This window comes from Anguilla rostrata, chromosome 9 (assembly GCF_018555375.3).
Source record: "Anguilla rostrata isolate EN2019 chromosome 9, ASM1855537v3, whole genome shotgun sequence".
Lineage (NCBI taxonomy): Eukaryota > Metazoa > Chordata > Actinopteri > Anguilliformes > Anguillidae > Anguilla > Anguilla rostrata.
This window is the reverse complement of record NC_057941.1, coordinates 45,113,806-45,130,675: the sequence shown is the minus strand read 5'-3', so window position 1 is coordinate 45,130,675 and position 16,870 is coordinate 45,113,806. Positions and strand designations below refer to the sequence as shown.

The 16,870-nt window shown below is 44.8% G+C and overlaps 2 protein-coding genes across 3 annotated transcripts; one reads left to right on the top strand and one right to left on the bottom strand.

The window, feature by feature from the left end:
• Nucleotides 1–2,380: 2,380 nt before the first annotated feature.
• rhbdd2 (rhomboid domain containing 2) lies at nt 2,381–6,251 on the bottom strand. The gene is made up of 4 exons (XM_064352380.1): nt 5,780–6,251; nt 4,753–5,154; nt 4,280–4,430; nt 2,381–3,873 (listed from the first exon to the last, which is right to left on the bottom strand). Exons 1-4 carry the CDS (start codon nt 5,970–5,972, stop codon nt 3,408–3,410), a joined length of 1,212 nt encoding a protein of 403 aa, XP_064208450.1. The 5' UTR covers nt 5,973–6,251; the 3' UTR covers nt 2,381–3,407.
• A 1,835-nt stretch (nt 6,252–8,086) lies between these two features.
• LOC135263910 (RNA-binding protein FUS-like) lies at nt 8,087–16,574 on the top strand. Of its 2 annotated transcripts, none has more exons than XM_064352383.1 (13): nt 8,087–8,217; nt 8,969–9,005; nt 9,438–9,489; nt 9,772–9,841; nt 9,935–10,064; nt 10,586–10,680; nt 11,621–11,753; nt 14,692–14,726; nt 15,359–15,391; nt 15,583–15,689; nt 15,820–15,949; nt 16,070–16,156; nt 16,472–16,574. In XM_064352383.1, the coding sequence occupies exons 1-13, from the start codon at nt 8,208–8,210 to the stop codon at nt 16,549–16,551; spliced, it is 999 nt and encodes a 332-aa protein (XP_064208453.1). In that variant the 5' UTR covers nt 8,087–8,207; the 3' UTR covers nt 16,552–16,574. The 2 variants fall into 2 exon arrangements, with proteins under 2 accessions (XP_064208453.1, XP_064208452.1); XM_064352382.1 differs by having other exon boundaries at nt 9,932–10,064.
• Nucleotides 16,575–16,870: the final 296 nt, after the last annotated feature.

Below are 16,870 nucleotides of genomic sequence, written 5' to 3'. Positions count from 1 at the left end.
GGTGCTTCCCAACAGGACAGTGAGTGGGACGGCTCATCTATACCACCAAACAATTTTCAAATGGGCAGCAGTGTAGTATAATGGGTAGGGAACTAGTCTCGTAACCTAAAGGTCACAGGTTTGATTCCCAGGAAGGATACTGCCATTGTACCCTTGAGCAAGGTACTTAACCTGCATTGTTTCAGAATATATCCAGCTGTATAAATGGATATAGTGCTTTGTATAAAGTTGTGTAAGTCGCTATGGTCATCTCCCTGTAATGTAATGCAATCCATCACCCTGGCCAGATCTCTCTCTCCCACAACCTCGAGGCAACTGGCTGCCCCCTCCTTGCTTGGTCTTCTCTGCCAATCACAAAGACTGTCTTTGTTCCATCACTATGGTGTAAGTAATCTTCCCAATGTGATCAAGACGGCATAGTCCTCTTCAGACAGTTTCTGTTCTCCTCTTGTCCCCACCAGTTACCACTCTGCCTGTATGTATTAATTTAGGTTGTGGCATTTTTATGCCTTCAGTTGACATTTGATTGTATATTTCTCTACTTAGGGCCTGTCATGGGTGTAGTGGGCATCTATTCAGAATCTGGACTCTGGTTCTCGGTTAGCCTAGTTAACTTGCACTAGTGCTTAAGTACTGTTGCGTCTTTGCTTACTCGTCTGGGAATGTGCTTGGCCAAGGTCGGCACTATTACTCATTTTAAGTGGCTGAGTGCACTTCTGTTTCTTCTATACTGTAAGGTTTCCTGGGTAAACGCATCTGCTAAACTAATGTAAGGTAAAATCGTCCGTATCCATTATGAGGTGAGCTTGTGTTTACATTTCATACTGTGTATGAAATGTAAATCTCATTTTGAAAGTCATTTATCACTGATCGCACAATACAATTTCAACAATTAATCGTTAGGTCAGATGGAAACAATTTCAACATTTCATAAATAACTAATAGGAAGTACCCTTTCCACACAAAGCAGGCCTTCAAATAACACAAACACAAGGGAGAACTTCTTAGTGTATAAATGTCTAGGTTATGTTTAGATTTACATGTATTAGTTTTGCTTGTCAAGTAACTGGGGCGACATGGCTCAGGAGGGAAGACCGATTGTCTGGCAGTCGGAGGGTTGCCAGTTCAAACCCCGCCCTGGGAATGTCGAAGTGTCCTTGAGCAAGACACCTAACCCCTAACTGCTCTGGCGAATGAGAGGCATCAATTGTAAAGCGCTTTGGATAAAAGCGTTATATAAATGCAGTCCATTTACCATTTAACTGAGAAGGACAGAGAGGAGTCCTGCAACTAGGGTGAATGAGGTCATGCGCACAGTCCTACCTCTGGACTGGAAGAACACACACTAGCCCAGAGTTGTGCTATTGCAAAATGAATAATCCGGCCTCAAGTTATCTGTACCTGAGGCAAGTCTGAAGGTCTGTTTTTATGGCATTCGCCTTGAATATGAAGGCCTCCAGCGTTAGTCGCAGTGGTCCTTGACCCGCTTTGAGCCAAGGGCCTCCAATGAAGTGTAATTCAGAATCAAAAAAACGTATTCAGGTAAAAGAGGGTGGGTCACGTTTCAGCACCTGTTTGTTTGGCAACAAACAGGTGGTTTTAATACTCCAGTGGGTGTAACATTTAATTCCAAACCACCTGGTTATCGCCACCACTTCAGGGATTATCTGCAGTGTAAGTCGTTTTAATTGAACCTTTGGACAGGTTTCTCAGAGCGGATTATCTTTTCTCATTCTTTAACTTTAGGTTTGCCTGAGGACTCTTGCCTGACAAAGTCTTCCTTTGCTGTTGTAGTCTGGGGTGACAAATTAAGGAATGCAAAGGATCGCAAAGCCAGTTTAACTGCATGGATACATACAGCTAAGTGTTAAGAGAGCCGGTTTGGGATATTTACCAGGACTTTATGGGTAACACCCCTTCCCTTTCACGGAGTATTAGGCAATCTTTAATGACATCAACACCTCAGTTTGCCACGTCATTAGGAGGAACACCTTCAAAATTACAGTGCCCCATTACTGCACTTGGCCATTGGAGTACATTTTATTATAGGGAAGGGCCCCCCCTAGTGGTCTGTTAACATAGTTCCCAACAGCAGACTGGAGGTCTCCCATCCCAAGTTCAAAGTAAGCCAAGTCTTGTGTAAATTATTTGCAAAGGATAAGCAAACCCAGTACAGCATATTGTTTCAGTGACTGCTGGCAAATTGGAAATCCAATTCAACCTTTGCATCTGGGATAATGGAAGCTACACTCCACTTTCTTCTTTCACTAAAGAAAGGATGGGCAGAGGAGAACTGAAAATTTCAGTTGCAGTGCTGCCATCATGGATAGAAACAGTTCTGGTTACAAATGAGACATTTTCAAAGGAAAAAGAAAAATAATTATCTAAAATATGTTTTATTATGTTTTAAAGAAAGGGATTTTAATGCAAGTTTTTGAGTACAGTAAAGCACGTACAGTATCAGCACAAAAGCCAGTCGAACCAGTTCATTTGAGTAAGTGCAGGCTGGGCCCTGAAAACCTGCAGGTCCAAGCCTGGGCTACCTTATTTCATAACCATGGCGGGGAGTCCTGAGCAGGGGTAGGGCATGTTTAAGTTGGTCAGGGTCCCTCAAATTATTGCTGCACTGGTTCCACCCAAGAAACAACCTCTGCCACTCCGCACTTTGTGACTTGTGAGGCACTACTACAGATACCAGGGGAAAAACAAGTAAAAAAAGCTATGTATAAAAAAACAGTGAGTCAAACTAAAAGGCAGGAGCAGTCAGTACCTTCCCATGACCCTAACTCTAACTCCTAAATTCTGTTATGCTGATGAAGGAATGTGGAAAGTACTCGATAATTCGGCATCGCAGCATAAAACATGAATCTAGAAATGGCAGGTGCCCAGAACCTTGGGCCTGCGTCACTGGCCCGGGGAGTCAAACAAATGATGCTCTTTGAAAACTTCATGACACTGTAGCATGCCCAGCTTGGGAGCCAGCACGCTGACCTCATGTTCCTTACCAGGCACACCACAGAAAAAATAACCTGCCCAGTGAGCCCACCCAACGCCAGCTCATAGTTCGGTCTCCTTGACAACGCATCACTGCACACGGCACGGATGGGCAATCCCATTCCTGGACGGCAGCGTGTACGCAGGAATTTGTTGCCAAAAATCACCTCGGCTCAATCAGCCACTTAGCTATATACACCAAAACTGGTTCATTTGTACATTGGACCACAGCAATATGTTCAATTTAGGGACACAGGAGCTGTGTTCAGCTGTCATTCATAAGCTTATCAAGAACTCTAACTAAAAATGTCTAAACAAATGACTGGACTAACTGAATAAGTTAGAGCCTCTAGAAACAGATTCAGCTCTCCCAGCACGAACAGTCAGCTCACTCAGGACTGGGACTGAGAGGCTCAACTGGGAACCGCCCCAGGCCTCGTTAACGGGTCTGGGAGACTCTCTGGCAACCCAGAAGGGAGCAGTGGAGCGGGACAGTGTCCACCAGCCTGCACAGGATAAGAGCTGAGAGGACTGGGGTAGGGTTGGCCAAAGGGAGCCCCTTGTGTCCAGTATCCACTGGTCTGATGGGCGGCCATTTGCACGTGACCGTGCGCGTGGCTGTGTCCGTGACTGTGCTCGTGACTGTGTCCGTGACTGTGCTCGTGGCTGTGTCCAAAGCTGTGCTCGTGACTGTGCCCAAAGCTGTGCGCGTGACTGTGCCCGTGACTGAGCAGGGGTGGAGTGAAGCTGCCCTGTGCGTAGGTGGAATGCTGCCAACCCTCGTACATCTGGGGCGAGGCGTCCGAGGCCTGCGCAGCGGGGACTGAAGAAGCAGGGGCATACGCCTGCACAGGGTAGGACCCAGGGGGTGGGACGCATCTAGACAGAAAGAGAAGTCAGTGTGAATCAGTGTTAGCAAACTAACAGCCTGGAATGAAAAGGCTGGAAGAACAATGTTAAACTACAGTCTCAGGAGGGTTCCAAAAGGCTATCCACAGAGGAGCCCAATCTAGTTCAAGGGTTCTTTTGCACTTTTCACCCCTACCATAGAATATTCCATGAATAACTAAAGACGGTTCCCCTATGGAGACTAGCCAAAGAACCCTTTTTTTACTCAGAGTGTGAACAGGGCTTCTGGTGGTCATATGAAAGAAGCGAACCGGCAAAGAACTGAATGAATACCACAGGACACACCAAAGAACAGAAATACTGCCACAGGGCTTCAACATTATGAACTTAACACAGTATCGCTGACTATGAAGATGTGACCTGTTCTGTAACTTACGGCTGGTGTAGGGTCTTTCGTCTCTCTTCGACAGAGGCGGGGACGTACAGTGCCCCCACCAGTGTCCTCAGCAGCCTGAAGGGCATTTTCTTATCCAGAACCGATGCCCTGGCTTCTGACATGTCCAGGAGTGAAAACCATCCCATGCCATCTGTTAGAAACCAGGTTAAGGACACAGCTGGAAAGGATTCACAGGACTCACACGGTTCCATCCTATAGTCACTCTGCAGCTAATGCAAAACTGCAAGAGCACCGCAGATACAGTAAAGCAATGGAAATATTTGGTTGGACATACTAAGCATTTGTACTGGTCTTGAAAGATCAACAGCACTGATCTCTGATTTCTAAGATCAATTCTACAGAGGAGAGTAGGGGTAGTTTAGTGTACTTGGGACATCTGACTATACCCTTTATGTGGCTTAATAAGAATGTTAAATTCTACAAGCAATGTGAAGGTGAAATCGGAAGGATACAGATCTCTCCCACGAGGATGGCAATGGCATCACAAAGAAACACAGTGTCTGGAATGATGAGCGTGAAAAGCAGAAAAATCCAGGGCAGAACAGGGGTGGGCACGCTGACGCCAAGCAGCACCGCCTTCCGCATAGGGGAGTGAACAGTGGTCATGCCCAGGAGGGCTAGCGACACCGGGACGAAGCCCTGCACGTGGCTCCGCTCTGCCTCCGAGAACAGCAGCAGCTCCAGCAGCGCGTGCATCATGCCGGTCCACGCGGAGAGCAGGAGCAACAGGTACGTGAAGCGCACCGTCCCGACGCTCTTCTCCAGGGTGCTGCCGAAGGGCGCCAGTACCACGGTGCTGAGAAGCAGCTGGGTCGCGTTTTTATTGAAGAAGGAGTAGGTGAGGAGCTTGTGAACTGATACAGAAGCAAGACGGAACAAAAGAGGTAAAGTTATAGATGATGAAGGCATTTGCTATTGTTGTTGACGCAACTACTTTCCGCCAACTTAGGTGTATGTCCAGAACATCACTATCTAGTAGCCTACATTTCGAGGTCTCTTCATTTTGGCCCTAAAGTAGCCTATAGCGTAGGCTATATATTCTCTTTTAAACAATGTAAACAAAATGCTGTTGTGATGTTCAAATTGTCTTTATTCTAATTTGAAAACACCGCCCCTCCATTTCACCAGCAGTCTCAAAATCTGAATGTTATTCCAATGGGATATGCTGGAGACACGTCGCATTAAATATAAATATTAAGTAGCCGGGGACCCAAGCGGCCTAAACCAGTGAATTAATCCAATCATGTATTTTTTCAACCATGTTAACCAAAGTCGCTAGCTACTTTGCTGCACTTAAAAGCCAATAGTTAGCTTTTAAGTGCAACAATCAATAATGGATTATAATAGCGACTGAATAAAATAATAGCACCACACGCACAGATTAAGTCGTGGTAAATAAACCCATGTACATAGCCTACCTTGCTGTACAGTTCAGTGATGTAGCTAGCTACACTTCTGGTAGTTCTGTTAAATTCTTACCATGCCCGTTCACAATGACGCTGGTTCCCAGGCTGAAAACATCAATTGATATGTTAAAGCATTTGGATACGATGAATGCAATTACAGACACAGAGACCGCCACCAGTGTCCCACTGGTGAACTCAAATTTCGGCACAAGTGTCTTAACCCACTGTAACCTCTCTTTTAACGATTCATGTGTTCCGAGTTCCATACTGTCGTTCACTGCCTATTTTTATACGGTCTATGTTCAGTGCCAACTGATTCAACTAGCCAGCTACGTAACAAGCCACTTAAAAATACAAAAAAGTGTAAAGTGTACGTTTCCGTTAAGATATTTCGCCTAACAATGCATGTTTCCATAAAAGAACGAAGCCAAATAGCAAGCGGCTTCGATTTTTCGAATTCTCGACAACAGTATAATTGGAGGAATATTTTAAATTACGGCTGCACTTCCGTGTCTGTTAACTGAACGTGGGTGTCATAGGAAAGGCAGCTCACCGATTGGATGCACAATGACATCTACTGGTGAAAATGAAAATCGGATAAGCATCGGTACTGAGCTGCAAGCAAAAATACAACAAGATATGGTGGTCTGACTTTGAAGTCTTAATGTGTGACTTATAACCATTACCATCTGACTATCCAAAGACAGTACATAAAGAGTAAGACAGACATGCTCCTATTGTTGGCTAATGTTTACGTATAATATTTCTGTAGGAGTAGGCCATGAGCTGTTTTACAAGTCACCTTTGGTAGGCCTACTAGGGCATGGAGCAAATAAAGCCAAATCAAATCCACCAATGGCTGTCCTAAGATCCAAAGACCCAAATCTACTGTTTATGAAAAAAATTATACTTGGACACAATGTGTTTTTAGACCAAAACATGTCTATTCAAACTGATGACCACTTGCTAGCTACATAGCTGTTCACCTCAAGCATGTCCAGTCCTTTTCCATGTTTTCCCAACATGCACTACAGAATGACACCGGACATGCCCTTTCAGGATTATCCCAAACCACATATCATCCTTCTGGTGTCTTTGCACAAATGGGTGTGCATTTTTAACATTACTGCCACGCATAGTTACTTATTGCTAGAATGGTTCTTGGAAGCTACTTTCTAAATTAATTTTAAAAATCCTAAACATGGAGACACACGAAAATAAACTTTAAAAATAAGCTAGTTTAACTCAGTCTTTGGAGAAAACTTGGAAGGACTAATTTACAGGGAAATATGAACTAAAGGGAACCTTTGCCAAATGTAAAACATTATGCACTTGCTTGTTATTCAGTGGGCAAGCATACATTGTCTGAGACCAGTTCAGTGCATTCTCTACCTAAATCACAAACCTTACAACTAGTGAGTTTCTCCCAAAATTTGTATTCAAACAATTTCATCCATATATGGACAGACAAGGGTGTTCCACAGATTTATGGGACCTGTGCAAATTCTGTCTCTGTGGGCCCTCTTCCCATCTCTTGAACACGTTCAAAAATAATTGCAGGCTCTATGAGGACACCCTTCGCCTAGGGGCCCTGGGCAGTCAGTTCCACTACTCCGGCTGCTGTGACCATAGACATTATGGCTGTGACACCCCTGTGGAAGGAAAAATAAAATTGAATTTCTGTATTTATTATGTATAATCTAACATGTAAGGCAATTACTCCATGAAGTCAGCCCTGCATTTGGTTACGAATACCCACCATTCCACGTCAGTGTACCCCATCCTGGATCTGTCTGCAGCCTGTCATCTCCTAAAAGCTGATCTCAGGGAATTAAGAGGGAATTTAAGGGGAAATCTTTGATTGTGGTGATGATTAGAATAGTGAATATATGGCAATAAAAGACACTGTTCTGGAGCACGTGTCGCATTCAGCGTGGAGATCATGTCGAGAAATTGGCTTCAGAAGCAAGTAATGCAGTACAGTATGTTAGTGGTCTTATTATGTAAAGGCAGGCCAGTAAAGTGAAAAAAAAAGAATTTAACCAGGATTTTAAGGTTTCAAATATTTTTGCAGAACATATTTCTCCATTCAAACACTACGTTGTCACCATGTTTCTGTGCTCCACTTCCTCAGGCTTGAACTCATGCCACGTGAGGTCAGTAAAAAAAGTAGAGCGCGGGGAATGTTCAATACTAACCATGGTAGGGGTGAATGGTGTTATCAGTTACAGAAATGTCACGTTCCCCCTCCACTCTTACGCTCGTAAATACGGTTGCTTTTTATATTGAAGTAAACCCCATGTTAAAATGAAAGAATTTGTGGTTCAGTCTTTTTCATTTGTATGATATTGTAACGTCGCTATATTATGTTTTCTATTCAACTACAAATATGGTACTGTCCGACGGCAGGTCGGAGTTCACAAGATCTGCAGTGTGTCGTCCCTTGGCCGTGTTTTTAATTGTCTGAAAGGTTTAATTATCGCTTTATATAACGTTGAAGAATGTCTTCTGGTAAGACCACCAATTATTTAAGAATATAATTTAGCGACTCTTTATGTTTAATTGAGATTTCATATAGAAGTAGTCTCCGAAATCCGCAGTATTGCTTTATTCTCTTTCAGACCAGCCAACGACGCACAAAACGGAGAACTCTTGTTTAAGCCTAGCTATTCAGTGCTAGTCTCGACTACCAAACTAGTGTTTACTAATAATAAGTCCAAAAGGCAATGTTAGCACTAACTTGAAAATAACTGAGCGCCCAACTTATGGTTATCGGTATTATGACGCATTTTCGATCTGGTAATTTAAGTTCAAAATCCGCCATCTTTGTTTAACAGCGTGGTTTCGATTGAAAGGCCCTTACGTTTCCATACAATCCTGAGCAGGTTGTTCCCTAGCTGACCAAGTCTCTTGCACACGTACTCTAGTTTTAATTGTTACAATGGTAGGGCTAACAATCATGTTGTGCTTGGTGGTACACCAATAGCCAGAAACTCTTTTAAAATGTGACAATTCCACACACGTCCTTATATCGGGGATTTCCACAAGGGTGCTAAATGACTGCCTGTGGCTAGCAGTCTCGCTGACTAACCTTATTTCCTATCCCCTTCCTGATTTATTTGACAGCTAACGTTAGGTACTGTGTGTACGTCACCGTGTCTGTTTGCAATCTAGCTAGCATGCGTAAAATAAATGGTCTGACTGAATATCGCCATAGGTACATTGAATAACGTTTTCTAACCATATGTATTATCAATAACAGATTCTGGTTATGGCCAACATGGCGCACAGCAACAAAGGTAGGTTTAATTTGTTTTCCTTGACTTTGTAAGTTAACGATTAGTATTTAATCGTTATGATTTTAAAGTTTTGTTTTGCTGTTGACTCGTGTAGCTAATTGCTACGCTTTGTAGCTGTTAGTTGTAAATGAAACTCGTTGAAATGAAGTTCTGCCTAGACGGTGCCTTTCATAGTTCTGGGTAGGTTGTTGAGCAGTAACGTTAGCTGAACTGTCAAATACAGTGATGTGTGTTTATAGTTTTTGTGAAAACGCGCAGGGCATAACTTTGGCATAAATAAGACGCTCGGATACCTAATTGCATGTATTGAAGCGGCAGAGTGGTATTTTTGTTACGCAGACTACACTTTAATGTAATTGTGTTTCGAAAGTCGTTTTCCTGAATTTGTCCATGCTCGCGCCCACGCCCTCGTATTTATTTCCTTTCTCGCAGTTACGCATCATATGGCGCCCCTCCTGCCCAGGGCTACCAGCAAAGTGCACAGGTAAGCGGTTTGCTGTTGTGTTCCCGTTTCTTCGCATGGTTGACATGCGTCCTGTAATGTGAAGGTGCAAGTTGGTGCTTTGAATGTGGTTATGTGTCTGCATTCGGAAGCGAAACGTTTCTGTGTACGTGGGTGTAAAGAAAGGCATCATCAGCCCTGTTATTTTAAAATGGCAGTTGACATATGAGTTTCATTTGTGCTGGCAACCCTTAACTGCATGGCATCGCCAGCACGTGTTGGATTTGACGTCTCTAATCGAAACAGTGCGAAACTGTATTGCAGGGCTACGGCCAGGGGAACGACGGGGCCTCGTACGGCGGACAGAGCTACGGCTCGGGGTACGGGCAGCACGGTACGTGTGATGGTCCCGGCCCCTTTTTAATGCCCCCCCTTGGCTCCTCCTCCTCCTTCTTCTCTTGACTCTCTGCCATTTGTCCTTCAGCAGCCGAAAGTTATGGGCAGACCGCGCAGAGCTACCCCTCCGGGGGGTACGGGCAGCAGCAGCCAGCGCCACCGCCGCAACAGCAGAGCTACGACAGCTACGGGCAGCAGAGCGCGGAGCCTTCGACTGGAGGGTGAGACCGCATGACATCACAATCACCTGCGCGTCGGTTGGGCCGCGCGTGCGTCCCCCTCATCCGGGAGTGGCGGATAGGTTCCTCATTTTAGTTTCATCAAAGCTTGGTTGCACACTGATAAATTAAGAGCCAGAGTCTTGGATTGGCGTATGCTGAATGTCTAATTCAGTGGTAAACCATCAGTGTTTTCAGTGGAAAACATACAGGTTTACCATCCTGTATGTTTTCATTTCAACTGTAATTTGGCACACCTGATGCTACTAATTAGCAGCTCAACAAGATCTCTAGCTGTTGAATGAGTTGTGCTTTCTTAGGCTTAGAGTAAACCTACAGGATGGTATGTCTCCTGAAACAGGGTTGGTTACCAGTGGTCCAGTTTTTCTTTCAGTTAGCAGCCAGTTTAGGCTTGGGTCATGTTCAAGAGCACTAGTGTCCTATGAACAACCAAGATGGATGTGAACATCCTATTGCAGCTATGGTGACCAAGTGGGCAAATAACTGTTTAACATTATTTACAGGTACAGTGGAAAGCCAGCTTATGGTCAGCAATCTGGCTATGGTGACCAGGGATCCTACGGACAATCTCAAGGGGGTTATGGAAGAAGGAATGATGGTAAAGAACCAGTTCTTCTTTTTATTATAATTTTTTTTAGAGGAACCTTTCCCAGTTTTTCTTGTTGGCTGATGGACAATTGTATCTTTGGAGGCCAAACGAACAAACCACAAACTAAAAACACAACAATTCGCATTTTGGATTTATTGAAAGTTTAAACGCATTTAAAGCCCTGTGTGGCCACTGCCTTTCCCCCCCTGCTAGACATATGTATAACACAAAGCTTGGCTTGAGGGGAAGCTCGCATCTATCTGGGGGTGTGAATGATTTGTAATGCAGAAATGCAGAAATTTCCAATCCTACTTTAACAATGATAGACAAAGAACTTTCTCTCACCAGTAAATCCTCTCCAAGCCCAAAAGCCTGTGGATCTGCTGGCCTGTTTTGAACAATTTTCTGAACGGAAGGGATTGCTCATCAGTCAGTGCTTTATCGAGCACTCGTTCAGCAGCTGCTCTTATCCAGAGAAAAATGCAGCGTAAGAACATGAATGTGTCTGCCTGTGCGGTGAGCAACTTCAGCTCCTTTGGCACTGGGATTTGCAGGCAGAAATGGTTGTAAGCCAGCTTTACCAGTGGATGTGAAAGGGCTTTTTTTGTTTAAGCACTTTAGCGTGAGCAAAACCTTTTAGCAAACACACAACCTATAACATGACTAATGATTGGTCATGGTATTTGTTTTGCACCAATCATTGGTTGCGTTGTTGGTTTTGCGTGTGCTGAAAGGTTTTGCTTATGCAAAAGGTCTTAATATATCAGACCCTTAGTTTGGAGTTGTGATGTCCTTTCACAGATGACACTGGTGACTGATTGGTCACGGTATTTGTTTTGCACCAATCATTGGTTGCGTTATTGTTTTTGTGTGTGCTAAAAGATTTTGCTTATGCTAAAGGTCTTGGTAAGTCAGGCCCTCAGTTCTGAGCTGGTATGTTCTTCCTCAGGTGACACTGGTCAGGGGATGAGGAGGTATGGAGGCGATGAGGGGAGCCGTTCCGAAGGTTTCGGCGGCGGATATGGATACAGGGGCAGGGGACGCGGAGGGTACGACCGGGACGGAAGAGGCGGAGGCATGGGGTAAATCTCAAAGCGCCGCAGTCCAACAGCTGCTCTGCCCAGTGCCATCTCCTCACCTCACCTCACCTGTCTGTCAAAAAAAATTACCCAGAGTTCTTCACATGTAGCAGACGTGCTTTTGTATTGATGTGCAGTCATACACAGACGGTTAAGCCTTCAAAAACTAATCTGCTGTCCATTTTACGTGAATAGCCATGGACAGAGGTGGGCTCCAAATACTGCGTGCAAGAAAATGTTACACTTTTGTTAGAATTGTTCCGCAACACAAAGAAGTCCTTATACACATTTTCCAGAGAATTAGAGACCTTCCAGAACCTAGTAACACTCTCTTGGCAAGGCCTGTGTGTCCTTCCTTTGCAGTACTGACACATGACGGAGGCTCACTTCTCAAGCCTGGTTTTTGGGGAGAGTGTGTTAGCGGGTTGTGGCATTGGCAAGCACAAGGCAGTAATGGTAGGCGTTCAGTATGCAGCTTGCCATGCTCTCTGAAGATAGCTCTCAACAGCAACCTTTTGATATAATCAGATTTATCAATGAGTTGGTGCCTTCACAAATGTTATAATGACAGAAAGTTCAGTGTGAGCCGTTTGGCTACAAACGCCATTTTGATCAACCCGTTCTTTTGTCAAGAAGGTTGTATAAACAATATGGTTTTAGCACAAATTGCACTTTATGTTTCTGTGTAATATTTTGTGCATTTTTGACTGGAAAATAGAATTGATTAGTTTAATCTGTTCAGTTAAAGCAACCTTTCTTTGATTGTCGAATACTCATATTGTCTCTCAAATGCTTCGCATAGGCAAAATTAATCACCTCTTATTCACAACCAGTTATCCTGTATGTTAGACCAGTGCAACGTATCGGTATAGAGTTGCAGTCTACCAACGCACTGGCTTGAACAAGGCCCTAATGACCGAACCAATGTTACACGGATGGTTTGCTCTGTGGCAAAAAGTGCACAACCCTGAGCCAGCAAGGCAAGTACCGGCATTACTACGGTCTGGTTTACCTGGTACTACGTAAGTCTTTAATAATTTACACAAAAATCCTCAGGAGGAACATTTCTGTGTGTGACTCGCAGTGCTCACAAATCTTGTAACAGATGGAGAACACATAATGCTCCTGAAATATCAACCCTTCATATACACATGCTCTCTTTGTCATTTGCTTAGAATTTGGATGCCTTGGTTTTCCTGACGGTAATTATTTCTGTGGTTCATTGTACGATGTGCCAAGTACAAAATTGAATTTTCATATAACTTATTTATGGTTTAAGCCTGAACAAAAGGACCTGCAAAATTGTCGTTGGTGGTGTTTTAAAGGTGAGGAGTCTAACATCGGTAATACTTAACCGCGTGCGTCTGCTGGGTATGTAACAAGGTCGATGCTTTTATCCGAACCGTGCCCGAAATGCACTTGGTGTTCATGTATTTGCTGGGTAAAGCCCGTCGTTGCAGTCCACACCAATCAAAGGTCTGTCACATTCACCCTGGGAATCTGCCTGTCAGCTTGATGGACATTAGCACTTGAGTTACCACGACTACTGCTGACACAGGGTATCAGATGTGGATGTCTAGAGCTTCTGAGCTTCAGTCAGAGTCTGACAGCAGGCATGTCTGTTGGGTGACGCCTGACAAAAGTGTGCCTTTTGACCGTATGAACTGAAGTTCTTCAAACTGTTTCTTTGTTTTAACGTAAGGTTTGAAGTTTAGGGGTTTTGTATGGGAACTGACACGTGTAATGTGACCTTTCTTTCTTTGCTAGGTTAGGTGAATGAGGGCAGTGTGAGAAAAGTATTTTCACAGTGTTTTGAGTAGAGGTAGTATTGTATTTGTAGATGTTGCAAGTGCCCACAGAGCAGCTGATCTCGTTGGGAAAGTTGGAGCCCCTACTGTTATGTTGTTTCAAGGCCTCAGTTGTACTTTCAGTCCTGCAGTTAAAATTACTTTAAAATATGCACTGGTTAATGTCATCATTTACCGTTTTAAAAGAAAAAGACTTTGCCAGTCAAGTCATGTGGCTATGACCCAAGAAAGTCCTATTGATTCGCTCAACTAATCAGCTTTGGCAACTGTCAAGGGAGCAGTTGGCTACTAAGAACTCTTAAGATTATCCCGTTATGTGCACGGGGGTAAATGCAGTGCCATCTGTTTTATTTATTTAAATTTAATTTATTATTTTTTTTATTTTAATTTTTTATGAGCCTTTGCATTTCCCTGTTAACCCCTAGACATGCTTTCATGTACATTTTTGCCCGGCATTCAAAGAGTATCTGCTGGATTTAAAGTTGGGTTGGAGCTTGCACATTCCAAATCTGATGCCGTTTAGAACATCCTGATTCTGTTTAACTGTCTATTTGCAGGGAATTCTGCCTTTCACCTGTGTTAACTTGGTTTGCATTTTATGCTACAGGTATCAGTGAGTGAAATTAAAGTTGGACCTCTACTGTTGAAGCACATGTTCAAACGTAATGAAGAATCAGATTTGCCTGTGTCTCGGGCTGCCAAAATTGCAAGTTTTTTTTTAACACGCTTTTGAAACTAGTTAAATAAAATAACCCCCCCCCCCTTTTGGGCGGAAAGCTCAGATATGCCAATTTGTTGTACGAGTTAAAATCATAACGAAAGATCTGGTTTGAAAAGAACGGAAAAAAAAGCAGCCTTCATACTTGTAAAACTGCACCCAGTGGCTGCGAGATTCACTTGACACAGTCACGACGACACAGTCCATGACCAGCGAAGATGCGAGCCGCCCCAGTCTCACGCGTGCGTGAAATTCTGTACTGTCCCGAGGACAGAATGGCGGAATGGGGACGCCTCGCCTTTTGCACTTAGACACGGTGGCGAGGGCCGCCCGACTGGTCAGGGCGCGGGTAGAGCGTTGAGCTCGCATTGTTTGACAGAGGAAGGCCATCATTTCTCCAATGTTTCCTCTGCAGTGGTGGTGACCGTGGTGGCTACAAAAATTTCGGTGGTAAGTGACAAGCATCAGACCTGTTTCAGTGGTAAGCCTGGTAGCAAAAGACAAAAAAAAAAAGAAGGAAAGAAAGAAAAAAAAAAAAAGGGGGCATCGCTTAAAAGCCACTACCTACATTCTTGTGTCCCAAACTCCACCTGTTTGCTATAGGGATGTCTTTTCTTTAGTTCGCTAGGAGCTTCTCTTTTTAAAGTTGTTATTAATGGGAGTTTGCTTTCTAAATGGCATTGTTGCATGATGAGTAAAAAGGGGACAACGATGAATTGTACTCCAGAAAGTTGGACGAAGCTATGCCCTGTTGGCGAAGAAAAGAACGCGCCATACTGAAGGAGACATGGTGGTTTTTTAAAATAGACTTTCCCCCCCCCTCCCCTACCCCTAACCCCAGATTGTGCTGGCTTTGCAAAGTTTTTTTTTTGCAAACGCTGCAGTGGTATGAAAACACTCGTGCTCTAGTGTCTCTTTAAAATTTCCTTGTAATGATTTGACCAAAAAAATAAAAAATAAAAAAGAAGGTAGAAAGATTTGTAGTCAGATGTTGAAACTCCTTTTTGTTTGCTGGTGCATTATTTTGTCTTCCTGTTGTGGTGTTGCGGCTTATCGCTGTCTTCCTGTTTGCTGTCTTTCAGGCCCGAGAGATGATGGACCAAGACATGATTCAGGTAAGGCGCATATTTTGGAGAGCGAACAGTCTGACTGATCCTTATCAGAGGGTTAGGTATGACTTTTCTCAAGAGCTCTTACTTGCCGTTTGGACCCATTTGAAGAGTCGGCGTTGCTGTCGCGGGACTGTTGGCGAATCGCGTAGGGGCGATTTTACAAGCGGGCGGGGCGCTCTCCTGTCTCGCTGCAGGTGATCAGGACAACTCCGACAACAACACCATCTTTGTCCAAGGGCTTGGGGAAGACGTCTCCACTCACGAGGTCGCGGACTACTTCAAACAGATCGGGATCATCAAGGCAGGCACCTCTGGGGTTTACCGTTGGGTGTCGAATGTGACATGTTTGGGAGGGGAGGTCTGGCAATACCGTTCAGCCCTTGTTGAGCTATGTCATTTATGAAATCCACCCCCCCCCCACCCCCAAACAGTTGAACAAGAAGACGGGGCTGCCCATGATTAACCTGTACACCGACAAAGCCACCGGTAGACTGAAGGGAGAAGCCACCGTGTCGTTCGACGACCCCCCGTCCGCGAAGGCCGCCATCGATTGGTTCGACGGTAAGGGCCTTGGTCCCGACCCGACCCGACCCGACCCGACCCGCCTGCTCGAGGGCCCCTCGAACCCCCGCGGGCACCGGTCGGCTCGGCTCCTCTAACTCTCGCCGCATTCGTCCGCAGGGAAGGAGTTCCACGGGCAGCCCATCAAGGTGTCCTTCGCCACGCGACGGGCGGAGTTCCTGCAGCGGGGCGGCCGGGGACGCGGAGGTGCGTGTTCCGCCCGTCCGTCCCCTCTCCCGCTTCCGAGGGGGGCGGTACGCGCTTTCACGTGTGCGCGCCTTCGCTAATCGAGGGCCCCGCGCTGACCTGGTACTCTGATCTCAGTTTAAGTGTGTGAGCTTTCCCTGTGTTCCACATTCCCAGTGTTTTGCCTTTAAAGTAAGAAAATGGGGCTTCAAGCATCATATTGGTTGGAGTTTCTTAATATATAAAGTAAAGAGAAACACGTTAATGCTCTCGTGCTGTCTCCCCTGACGGCTGCTTCGTGTGTCTGAGCTGCTCTGCTGTGGTTCTGTCCCTCAGGGTTCAGAGGTCGTGGTGGTTTTGGAGGCGGACCTTCGTTTGACATGAAGGGAGGCGATTGGCCCTGTCCCAACAGGTAAGCGGTGACATACCTTAAAATCCCAAACCCATGTCGTCGTGGCACCATATGTGAAATTCCGTATGGTAAATTGGGATGGCGTAATTGTTGTTAAATGGGTGCATTTTTTAAAGTATTCTAAATAAAAATATCAGTTGTAAAATTGATATTTGTTACATGCAGTGTATTAATTTTAGTGGTTCATTGTAGAAAGTGTTGAGGAGGCGAGAGCAGCCGTGTCCTGATTCGTGCTCGTGTGCATGCTGCAGTGTTGACGGGCTCGTTTTTATTTTCAGCTCTTGTCGTGCAACATGACTTGCAAGAAGGAGCGGAGTGAAGTG